The sequence below is a fragment of the Quercus lobata genome, chromosome 12 (assembly GCF_001633185.2).
Source record: "Quercus lobata isolate SW786 chromosome 12, ValleyOak3.0 Primary Assembly, whole genome shotgun sequence".
NCBI lineage: Eukaryota > Viridiplantae > Streptophyta > Magnoliopsida > Fagales > Fagaceae > Quercus > Quercus lobata.
In genome coordinates this window covers 39,297,380-39,309,757 of record NC_044915.1, presented here as the reverse complement: position 1 = coordinate 39,309,757, position 12,378 = coordinate 39,297,380, and the positions used below count along the sequence as shown (strand labels likewise).

The window sequence follows — 12,378 nt, the reverse complement described above, 5'->3', positions numbered from 1 at the left end:
CAAAAAAATAGAAAAAGAAAAAAGGAAAAAAGTAAGAGAGTTTGAAATTAGAAACAGATATATGGCTAAATTTGTTGTTTGAACGGGCTTTTTATCGCTCTGCAAATTGAAGCGACCTAAATGTAGACCAGTACCGGCATGTCCTAAATCAGTACGTGCACAATTACAAAGCTAATATAGCTTTGTAGTCCGAGAGTTGTATCATTACCTCTCGTGGGTGATTTGCTTAGCTGAGCAATATTACCAACTATAAAATTACGAGAATTTGGAGATATCAAACAATATATGGAATATATCTATATGTATTTCGATTTTCAAGTCGAGGTACGAGTTAAAAAAATAAAAAATCTAGTTTCTATAGCATCTTACCCAGAGAGAAAGAAAACCCTCAACTAGCCAAAAGATGAGAAATTGTGTCTATTGTGGGAAGTGAGAGCCTCCATTAGGTGGAGTAGATCCTGATGGGTAATAATTGACGCTTTGGAAACCAAGAACTGGTCTGGCAAGGAAATTAGTATAATCCAAACCAAGATTGTTTGTTCTCATCGAAGCCACGGGAGTAATGGCTGCTATTGTAGGTTGAGTAGAGGCTGATGATGAAGAAGAAGCACTCTCGGATGAGAAGTGTGGACGGGGAAGATTCATGTAGAGCCGTGGAGCAAATTGCTTGGCACGTGCTAATTCCATACGAAGGCACAAATTCTCACTCTCCAATGCAGCAATGTGTTGTGAAGAAGTACTAGCAGTATCAATCAACTGATGGTGCAGAAGTTGGCACTCTTGCCTCCAGACTTCTCAGTCGTTCTGTTTGGCTCACAAAGTTCATTCCTGAAATGCCTGAGGAGCACTGGTTTTGCTCAAACGAAGCCCCTTCCTCAAAAAACATAGTCCCTGGCTGGTTTTCATGGAAGTAGCTCCAACTATGTTGCCCATTGCCTTTGGAAGGTCGATCCTACAAGAATATGGGGTTTGGGGAAGCCCAAAAAATAAATGATCAACCATGAGTCAAATAAAACAACAAGAAACAATAAATTTTACATATTTTTTATGATAGTATATGAGATGTCAGATTGTATATCTTATGTTAATCATTTACTCTACTAAGTACAAATAGGAAATAACATAGAGCACTTTGTAATGTATTACTCTAAATAAGAAAATTTAGTCCTTTTACGGAGATATAATTTGAATTCAAACAACTTGTTTTGATACCATGAAAAAATTATTATTCCTCTAAAATACACCTTAATTTATTAAGAAATGATAAATTTTATTATTTAATTATTAATCTATGTTGTGAACTGGGATAATTGAAAGATAGTGTAGTCAATTCAAGATAACCAATCTCCTGAACTTGAGAGAGAAAATAGATATTATTGGCTAATTTTCTGCTTAATTCTCATTAATTCCTTCAACGTACATAAATAGCCAAGAATGAAATAGCCTCATCAACAAATCCTAAAACATCTGCCTCATCAACAAATCCTAAAACATCTAAACTAAGTCATAATAATTAAATTGAATACAAATAAATCACAATACTAATCTATCTTATTCTATCACAAAACTAAATTCAAATTTTATCCATCACTTGGGGCATAACAATCTAACATTAGGAAAACTTTAACTAGGCAAGAACAATGTGAAGGCCAAAGGATATGGCTAAGAAGGCAAAGGATAGATGTTTCCAAAACCATTACCTCAACCTCCAAAAGAGCACCGTGGTCCTCAGGAACCAAGGTCGGATCCTCCAAATTTGTGGTGGTCAGCTCGCAATGCTGTGCAATTAAGACATCCTCCTTATCCTGTAAATGAGCAGCAAGCTCCTCGTTCCACTGCTGTCGGGTCGTCTCTCGAGTAGACAAGCATCCACGCTTAGATGCTTCTAAAGAAGTGGCAATCCCTTTTTTCTTATCATCAAATCTAGACTTCTGCATTTAAAAAAAGAAAAAGAAATAACAAGTAAATCAATTCATTGAAACATAAGAACCACTTATGAAACTCTTCTACAATTGTGAGATAGTATTTAAGTTTTGCGGGTTATTAAAGTTGACCTGTACATCAGAAGGGTTGATTTTCTTATCACCAGCCATTGCTTGATCTGTTGAAACATCTTCATCTAGAAAATCATCCTTATAAGGAAGTGATGCATTCTCGACCATTGCTTCAAAATAGGAGTGGCAACCCTTCGTATCATTATCATAAATCAGGTTGACCCCAAACTTCTTCACTTGGAAACCACCGCTTATGCGTATTGAATAATCCACTTTATCTCCGGCTTCCAACAGATGTGCCATATCACGTAGCAGTACAGATTGCAACCACATATGTTCTTGACATGGTATTACACGACGATTCTTTTGTTGATACTGCCACTCAATTCCCTTGGTTCTATTTTTGAACTTATATAAAGCAGTGAATCCATGAATATCATGAAAGCAGCTTGCAAATACAACACATATAAACCATCCTCGAATCTTTTGCTTCGCTAGCGGGGGCACATCAAATGATAAAATTGAGCCCGTACTCTTGTAGTCAAACCAGTCGGGAAACTCACCCACAGGAAGGAAAGCACTAACACCGTCGGTTGCAATCAATTCCTAATTTATTAAGTCATGAGTATTGAATTATGGTCCAGAAAACCCAGTTCGATCAAACTTCGAGAGAGAGAGAGAGAGATACCTTGATAAGCTTCTTTCTTGGATTACCAGTAAGATTTTTCTGGAGTAGTTTGGAGCTGCCAAAACATTCCAGCTGTTTTGAGAGTTTCCAATTTGATCCGGTTAGTATCCATTCCAAGGACATGGTATTGTTTGCATCCATCGCTTGCAAACTTATTGGAAGCCCATCAAATGATTCAAATCTTTTGCATAACGTCAATTCAAGAATCGTGAGGAACTCGACTCTAAGCTGAGAAGAAATTACAAAATCCTGCCAAAATAATTAATTATTATATATAAATTTTAAAATATTTATGGTTTTATTACCCTTAAGAAATATTTGTGACCACCCTAAAATTTTTTAAACCCAACATAATTAATTTTTGGACAAAATTTGGCAACAAATTTGATTGTAAACTAAAACTATAACTCTTTTCAATATTTTTTTACTAGATGTGAATTGTGAAAATTCATCATTATATTACATTTTCTTCTTATATTCTCCATATTTGCAAAATTTTAAGAAGATCAATCGTTATGCCATCAATCAAATCTTTAAATTTTGAGTTTTTGTAGTCTAAAATTACATAAAAATTTAAGTTTATAGATCAAATAATAAATAACATCCAATTGACATGAAATTTGACATGTGTTTTAAGAATATAAAGAACATGCAATTCAATGGTTAGATTTTCAAAATATATATCCACGTTAATTTGTTTAGTGAGAGTTGTAGTCTTAGGTTACAACTAAGTTTGTAGCTAAACTTTGTCTTTAAATTTTGACCCCTTTAACAATATAGGACTGATATTGGGTCGGGTCGGGTTTACTGTGACCCGAAACCCGACCTAATAGAAATCGGGTTTGGCTGTCTGAAACCCGACCCGACCCAAAAAATCGGGTCGGTTTTCCTTGTCTTGGGTTGGGTCTTGCTGAGTGAACCCACCTCTTTTTTCTTTGTTGTTTCTTCTCACAAACTTCCAACTCATTAAATTCCTCACTTCCCAGTTTCTACAAACCAGACCCACTAAGCCCACTGAGCCACTCATCCTCTAAGGTTTGTCGGCTCTCTCTCCCTTCTCTCTTAACCCATCTCGCACAGAAAAAGAAAGCCACTCATCCTCTAAGGTTTGTCGGCTCTCTCTCCCTTCTCTCTTACCCATCTCGCACAGAAAAAGAAAGTAAGGAGGAGGGCTTCTTGGTGGGGAGCTATGATGCCGGTGGTGGTCAAGGAAGTTTTCCGGCATGATCTAGATAGCGGCGATCAAAGGAAGGTGCTTCGGTGGAGATTTGAATGGGTTTTATTTCGTGGGTTTTGGTTTGTTTGAAATGAAGATTGCAGTTCCGTTTCGGTAGAGATCTGAATGGGTTTTATCTGAATGGTTCGAAGGTGCTTCGGTGGAGATCTGAATGGGTTTTATTTCGTGGGTTTTTGTTTGTTTGAAATGAAGATCTCAGTTCCGTTTCGGTTGAGATCTGATGGGTTTTATTTCGTGGGTTTTGGTTTGTTTGAAATGAAGATCGCAGTTCCGTTTCGTCTTTGCAAAGTTGTCTCTATGGTTAGGACTGAGCAAAGTTGTCTCTACGGTACGTGGATGATGGCTATGGTGAGTTGTCTGAGGTCGACACTGATGGTGGGTTGTGATGTTTTGTGAGATTGAGACTTGGGAGGTAGCTGAGGGAGGCAGAGAGAGACCTTTGTTGGAGTAGGGTTTTTTTCAAAAAAAAAAAAAAAAACCGGGTTTAGACTAGAATATATAAATGACCCGATGCCGACCCGAACCCGAAAATAACTTGAAAATAAGACCCGAAAGCCGACCCGAATATTCTCAGACCCGCCCAAAACCTGTCGGGTCCGGTCGGGTTGGTCAGGTTTTGGGTGGGCCGGGTCTATTGCTTAGTCCTAACAATATACTAAGTCCTTACAAACAAAAAGAAAAATCCTAATAAATTTTTTATCTGACTAAATTTTTGAAAGAGATGTAATTTGCAATATTAATAATGAGAATATCATTCAAAAATTTCAAAATATGAAAATTGCTAAAAGAAAATTGTCAAACTCTATGTGTGTGTGTTTTGGTCAATATATGAAGTTTTTATTTATTTATTAAATTTTGGTCAATAATGACCTTTCCAAAAAATATTCCTAGAGTCGTCACTGGTCTGACGTTTAATGAAATGCGACATTTTACACCATTTTTGACATGATTTGACAGGTTAGTTATTAGTGATAAAATACCATTTTTGTCATGATCTGCATTGAAACAAGTTACTAGTCATAAACTTGCAGTCGCAAATGTACCTACTATTTTTCCTTCATCACCTGCAAATTCTAAGAATTGCGGCAAATCTTGTATTAAATATTGTGATTGCATTGCTTTAATAGAACTAACGAAATCGACTACTATGTCTCGTAAAAGTTTACCACGTGGATGTGGGGTTCCCCCATTGTCAGAACTGATTGTACATCCCCAGTAAGATCCATTTTTGTCATGATCTACATCGAAACAAGTTATTAGTCATAAAATTGCAGTCCCAAATGAACCTACTATTTTTCCTTCATCACCTACAAATTCTAAGAATTGCGGCAAATCTTGTATTAAATATTGTGATTGCATTGCTCTAATAGAACTAACGAAATCAACTACTATGTCTCCTAAAAGTTTACCACGTGGGTGTGGGGTTCCACCATTGTCAGAACTGACTACATCCCTAGTAAGATCCGTGACCTTGAGTTTGGTGATTCTTGAGAATAAATCCATTGTTCTCTCAACAAGACTGTTCAACCCTTCTAGAATCTGAATTCGTATCGATCCCCACCCAAAAGAAAAGTACTACTAAATTGGTATTTATATATGAATTCAGTAGATCCAACCCCAGAAAGATGAAAACAAATATTTTCATCCCTTCATTTCTGGTTGAAGTAGTTTCATTAATATACTACAAGGGACGAAACGAGGAATCGCATATTCTAGACTCACCTTATGCTGCGGTTGGTTCAACGAATCCAATTCTACAAACCTAGGTTTAGCTTTAGCCCCACAAAAATCGTCTAGTTCACTTAAAAAGGTGGGTGTATCCAGAGGTGGTTGTGGAGGATGAATGGCTGAACTCTTTGAGCTTTTTTTTCGATTCCCTGGAACACTGGAAGTAGCTGTCGCGATAAGACTACCATTGATAGTGAAATCCTGCAACGAGTAAAGGCAAGGTCGACTCATCATCAATTTTCGTTAATGGTCCAGTCAAGAATTTCAAAAACCAACTTTCATTAAACAAGAGAGAGGATACAGAGACCTTGTGCTGGAGAAGCTTGTGGACAAAACAAAGATATCGCAACGGCACTTCAGAAGATATAAGGAGTGAATCCCTTACTGTGAATGGCGATTCCAATCTCGGCACCATGTCTCGCTTTAAATTGTAAATACTGAGGGGAAGCTTCCAGTCTTCAACATCCAAAGTAACTAATTTGTCGAGATATATAAAAGACTCGTGAACCTCGACCAAATCAGTACAATTATTAAGAAGCAGCACCTCCAGATTATCCATGCCTGAGAAATCTGGTGTTCTCCTTAGGTGATAGGAATGGCTGACATCAAGAAATTTCAACCTTTTCAGAATCTGTTCCCTCATCCAAAAAAATAAATACTAGATTAATATCCATATGAATTCAAAATATCAAAAAACAGAAATAATATGAGCAACAATATACACACAGATACACACTTGCATACCTTGGGTCCTGTCCAAAGTTCTATCAAGCTACTATAAGGCATGTAAAGAGCAATAAGGTTTTCCATGTATAAGTCTGCTGGTATGGATTCCATAGGGAACCCATACCATTCTAGATATCTTAGCCTCTTGGAAGGACATTGGAAGTTCCCCTTCAAGCGTGCGTAATTTAGTTTAAGCACTCTTAGCCGATGCATCTTCGCAAAGGCTATGGCATCAACTGGCAAATCACTAACCCACAAATTTGTCATGATGCCTTCAACTACTTTTGTTCCCTGATAAGAATGAGCATTGTGCAAAAGTCAAGAAATCAACTATTTTTCTCTAGTAGTGTGCTATGATGAATACAGTAAAGAAATCAACTATTTTTCTCTAAAGAAGCTAAGTTTGTCATATATTCTTATTCAATCAACATAAGAGTTCAATCATCTGAATCTTACCTCGTCAAGTTCCAATACATCAAGGACATCCTTACGATTACATAGTCGGCTGCATTCTCTACGGGCAACTTCTCTACCTATGTCTCGAATCATATCATGCATTGTCAACTGGTTTGAGCAATCAATTGTTACAAGACACAGATGAACCAAAACCCCTAATTCACTTTCAAGGACTAAATCTGAGTATTGGAGTATTTGGAATGCATAATTTTTTTCCATTCCAACATAGAAGCACGCAATATCTAGAAACAACTTTTTTTCCGTTTCACTTAGTGAATGAAGACTCACCATAAGCTTCTCTTGAATTTCGTCATGAGGTATTACTCTTAATTTTTCCAATGTACCTTCCCATTCAATTGTGCTCTTGTCAGACAGAGAAGAACCTAAAACTTCAAGTGCCAATGGAAGGCCTCCAGCATAATATACTACTTCTTTTGAGAGCTCTACATAATTTCCCATAGGGTGGCCTTTTCCGAATGCATGCCAACTCAAAAGCTGAAGAGACTCGTGGTAATCCAATGTTGGTGGCGTATATATCTCATTAATCTCATCCAATTTGAGCTTAGACTTATCTCTTGTTGTAATGATAATTATACTTCCTGGTTGAAAATTACCACGCCTAATGGCCAGTTTATCCAATTGGTCCCGGTGATCCACATCATCAAGAACAACAAGAACCTTTTTACGCCATGCTTTACTTTTTATAATCGAAGTTCCTTCATCATCAACTTTTATTTTTCTATTGTAATTTACATGGACACTAGAGAGAATCTGCTCTTGTAAGTTAATTAGACCATTTGGTTGCTTAGAATTTTCGCTTACATTTTTGAGAAAGCAACTTGCTTCTAATTTTCTTCGTAGTTGGTTATAGATAGCTTTGGCAATTGTTGTTTTGCCAATGCCACTCATCCCCCAAATCCCAACCATGCAAACATCACTTGAACCACTGCTTAACTTCTTAATGAGTTCCTGCAGCCGAGACTCAATCCCAACTGGATAGGGTGCAACCATAAGGTGTGCCGACTCATTTAGTTTGCAGAAAATGTCTTCAATAATTTTCTCTATAAATTTTGACTCAAAACTGCAAGTTAATCCACAATAAAATTAGAAGTCGGTGATAGTTTAATAAATTGAAACCAACCATGAAAAACAGATTGAAATACCAAATTTCTATTTGAATATGTCATTGGCTCCTTGTATTTTCGGATAATGAATAGACTACTTACTAAAATTCAAAATCAATTGTGTTTACAAGAAGTTTGTGCAAATTAAAGAAGTGTTTGGCGTGCCGGTGTGAAATAACGTTTTCCAAATTGTGGTTCCATTTTTGTTTTTGTAATTGGAAGATCCAGTGCTACAGTCCTACATCTATATACGTTGGAGCAAGAACAGGAATTACCGATGTTCAACATTTTGCAAGTCCACGCCAGACAAGTTGGCAGCCTCAGTCAAAGCAGCCCTCCATCTCGCCACCTTGCCTTTCTCAAAGCGCTCCTCATGACTGGCAAACGTTATCTCCAAACTCCCCTTCTGATTTCGCACGTCCGACGGATCCACATCATAGAAAACAGGCAGCACCATTTGCTGCAAGCTCTGTTTGCATTCCATGATCTTCACTAGCTCTTCGAGACACCATCTCGAAGCAGCGTAGTTTCTCGAGAACACTATAATAGCAATCCTGGAAGACTCGATCGCCTTCTCAAGCTCGGTCCAGATAGCTTCTCCTCTCTCGATATCTCTGTTATCTCTAAAATTGTGAATCCCACTCCGGTCTAGAGCAGCAAAGAGGTGGTCGGTAAAGCTAAGGCGGGTATCTTTGCCATAGAAACTCACAAAGACTTCGTAGCTCCAAGTTTGATTGGATGAGGATGAAGAACAACAGGTTTCTTGGGCCATGATGAATGAAAGCAGAGCAAATTGACAAAAATCAGTGCACCATGTTTGGTGGGATATATAATACTTGTATAGCCTATAGACTTGGAGGATGATATATATAATACTTGTATAGCCTATTGGTGTATGATATGTAATATTGAGGGGTGTTTCTGGTGCGGTTTAGGTAAAACTATAATAGCATTATACTTCAATTTTGTGGTAACATATGCACAGCGGTATATAAGACTGGTTTGCACGGTATGAAACCAATATATTTTTTAAATTTTGGGTTTTTTCTACCCAGTTCAAAATTGATTTTTTCATTTATTTTGGGCCAAATTTTAAACTATTGAGTTAATTTTTCTTTATTTTGGGTTGCTTTCCTAATCAACACTTGTTAGGGTTATTAATTTTTTTTTTTTGAAAACTAGAGTTACTAAACTATTAATAATATATTTAATATTAAAATAAATAAATATATTAATATATAGAGAGGATGCAGTGCAGAGCAGTTTGTGTAGTTTTTTTGTTATAAAATCGCAAACTACACTACACTATGCAGAGCGATGTATTGTTACTTGTGGTGTGGTGTGGTGCAGTTATGCTATTTTGCAGGTGATTTTGGTGAGATTTTTGCAATTTTGTACGATTTGGTGAACACCCCTACATATGTGTGTGTGTGTGTGTGTGATTGCAGGAAAAATTATATAATATTTCAATGTATGCAGTGCATTGTTACTTCGGTGCAGTGTAGTGCAATTATGCCATTTTGCAGGTGATTTTGGTGAGATTTTTGCAGTTTTGTACGATTTGGTGAACACCCCTATATATGTTTTTGTGTGTGCGCGCGCGCACGTGGGTTCCACAAGTATATAGGAATATATATGTGTGTGTGCGTGTGATTTTGTGTATTTTAAACAACAATTTTAGGTGTTTAAACAACATTACATATTTTTTTACACATTTTTTTATCTACACATATTTTTAAAAAATACAAACAATATTACAACAATAATATTTTCAAAGAGACCCATATATTTCAGTGTATATCTTTTTGAGAGCATGTGGGTTCCACGAGTATATAGGAACCACCTGCTATGAAAGAAGATGACATATTGATTAAGATGGGGCATTTGTAATAAGGGTTCAAATTGAAAGTTGAAAAAGTAATTTTCAATTCCAACTATTAAATAAAAAAAAGTTTAAAAATTAAAGTTTAAAAATAAAAAATAAAATAAAATTTGTGAAAAAAAGTGGGTGAATTGTATTAAGGGCACCTACTCTCAATCCGATGAGATATACACCTCAAAGACAGAATACCATCTCGGAAAGTGGAGAGGAGAGAGGTAATGAAGTGAATAGCTGTCAACGCGTCTGCTTTCCTTTCTTTTGTCGGGTCTCAAAGTTTTTTTATCCGTTTCATATTCTGACCGTTGAATCAGAACAAGTGACAGTAGCCTGTACCGAATCCACCTAATTATACTTTGAACTAGCTTAGTTAGAGTAGTTCGTTCCCTCTTTTGTCCTTTTGTTCCTTTTCTTTTGCAAATAAAATTACATTAATGAAATATTTTTAAAAATAAATTGAATCAATAATTACCTTTTGCCTAAGTTTTGGTTTTTTTTTTTTTTTTTTAGCTCAACAAAGTATGTCCTAAGTTTTGGTTTTTGATATCCTCTGCTACTCCATATTCCATTTTATATTTCAAATAAGATATATTATAAATTTGAATGTTAATCCAATGAAACATTACTTAAATCTAGTGTGTAATTTTGTGTATATATATGAATACAATTAAAAATAATTATAATTATACGGTTTAAATTATACATTTTTTTTTAGAAGAGATTCAAATTATACATGGTATTAACCTTCACTTTTTTTAATTCATATATTTATAAAATATGTATTGGTTTCTCATCATATATACATATATATATATATGATTTAAAATTTAATTGGTTTTAGATTCTTCAGTTTTTAAACCCAATAATTCACTTGTCATAAAAATTAAAAACTAAAATGGATACGTGGCAGAAAATTGGACTCTAATTGAAATCCAATTTTGAATCTAATTGGATTTGAACTCTTCGATTTTTATACACTTAATAAACTACTTGGCATAAAATTATTAATTAAATGGGATACATGGCGCAAAATTGAAAATCCAATTAAATTCTAATTGAATTTTTTCTAAGTTTTGGCTATTGATAGATATATAGATTATGTGGAACTATATACATGATCAAATCCAAAAAATAAAATCTTAATATTGAAATGGCAGGGAATTTCATTTTAAGAGCATTTTTCTTTCCATTTACATTTTCTATTTTCTTAAGATTTTAGTTAGTTCAAAACTCCTTATGATCTGTCATTCATGCCTCAAAAGGTTGTACTATAATAGTCTGCCTAAAATAATAGCATACATCTTGATATTGTATAAACTTTGGTGTTAAGAAAGCAAAAAGATAAAGCTAACCCACTTCAGGTTCAGGCTCGTACTCTAGATCAGATTCAGACCATCCAAATTGTAATGAAGCACTAATTTAAGATTATAATTCATTTACCTGAGCTCAATTGAGCTATACGATAGATGGCACATGCTACCTTGATTGCACAATAGACTCCGCATTTAAGTAGAGCCTGCAAAATTTCAGGCATTGTGCTGCCCTTCTGATTCACCTCTTCAGCAAAGGCTAATTCTATTATCATAATCTATACAGTCAGCTCAATACAGTTACTAGTTCAAATGCTATAATACAGTAATATGAAATCTTTCAGTACTTATCCTGACATCTTACATGAAGAGAAAGTAGACAGGACATCTACATGCTCTTCTGCAGCAGCTCAATCAGCTAAAGACATTTGGCGGAACTTAGGGGGGTTCCTTTGAGATATTTGACAAATTTCTAAGTGCTTGTAAAATTCAAAGACAAAACCTCAAACCAAATCAACCAAATTCAGTTCAATGATTTCGATAAGCAGTGTGCTTAAACTAAAGTCGCCTTAGTAACAAAAAAGGCCACAAACTACATGGGCTTCACCGAATGAATCCTCTTTGCACACATTTCATGTGCAAGAACTGACTGAATTATCAGATACATCCCAGTATTCAACATCATAATTTTTTCAAATTCGTCTGACAGAACAGCCAACAATGCCCTTTCAATGCACTCAGCTATGCAAAGTTCTTAAGAGACCTTATTTTTCAGGAGAATCAACAATCAAGAAACAAGAGTATACCTTGGGAATAAAACAAAAAACCTCACAAGCAACACGATATCTTTAAATTTCAAAGCAAAATCTCAATTCATTACATAGCAATGGTGAACTTAAAAGTAAATCTCCATTAAACCAAATTGAAGATTCAAGGGCCACATCCATATGATTCTCTCTTAAACAGATCCTGATTGGGAGCGAGAGGCCCAAGAGGCCAAGACTCCAGAGTTCAAATCTATTACAATGATAGGCCCAAGAGGCAAAGATTATGGCTACACTTTTTTTTCGTTTCTCTTTTGGTGAATGTGGGCTGCACAATTAGCAATCCCTTTTCCCATAAAAAAAAAAAAAAAAAAAATAGCAATCCCTTAAAACAATAGAAATACAGAAACCAACCAACACAACAAATCTCCGAAAAGAACATTTACACAATAATATGGGCTATAGTCCAGTT

The 12,378-nt window shown here is 35.6% G+C and overlaps 1 protein-coding gene across 1 annotated transcript; it reads right to left on the bottom strand.

The window, feature by feature from the left end:
• Positions 1-417: 417 nt before the first annotated feature.
• Positions 418-8,725, bottom strand: LOC115970641 (TMV resistance protein N-like). Its single transcript, XM_031090237.1, has 11 exons — positions 8,229-8,725; positions 6,830-7,910; positions 6,392-6,664; positions 5,955-6,278; positions 5,642-5,848; positions 5,086-5,157; positions 2,683-2,931; positions 2,055-2,600; positions 1,701-1,931; positions 818-952; positions 418-756 (listed from the first exon to the last, which is right to left on the bottom strand). The coding sequence occupies exons 1-11, from the start codon at positions 8,723-8,725 to the stop codon at positions 418-420; spliced, it is 3,954 nt and encodes a 1,317-aa protein (XP_030946097.1).
• Positions 8,726-12,378: the final 3,653 nt, after the last annotated feature.

Coding starts and splice junctions, on each gene's coding strand:
- LOC115970641 (XM_031090237.1), bottom strand. CDS start 8,725: ATGGCCCAAGAAACCTGTTGTTCTTCATCCTCATCCAATCAAACTTGG. Junction 7,911..8,228: donor TTGCAAAATGTTGAACATCG/GTAATTCCTGTT, acceptor ATTAACTTGCAG/TTTTGAGTCAAAATTTATAG. Junction 953..1,700: donor GTGCTCTTTTGGAGGTTGAG/GTAATGGTTTTG, acceptor ATATTCTTGTAG/GATCGACCTTCCAAAGGCAA.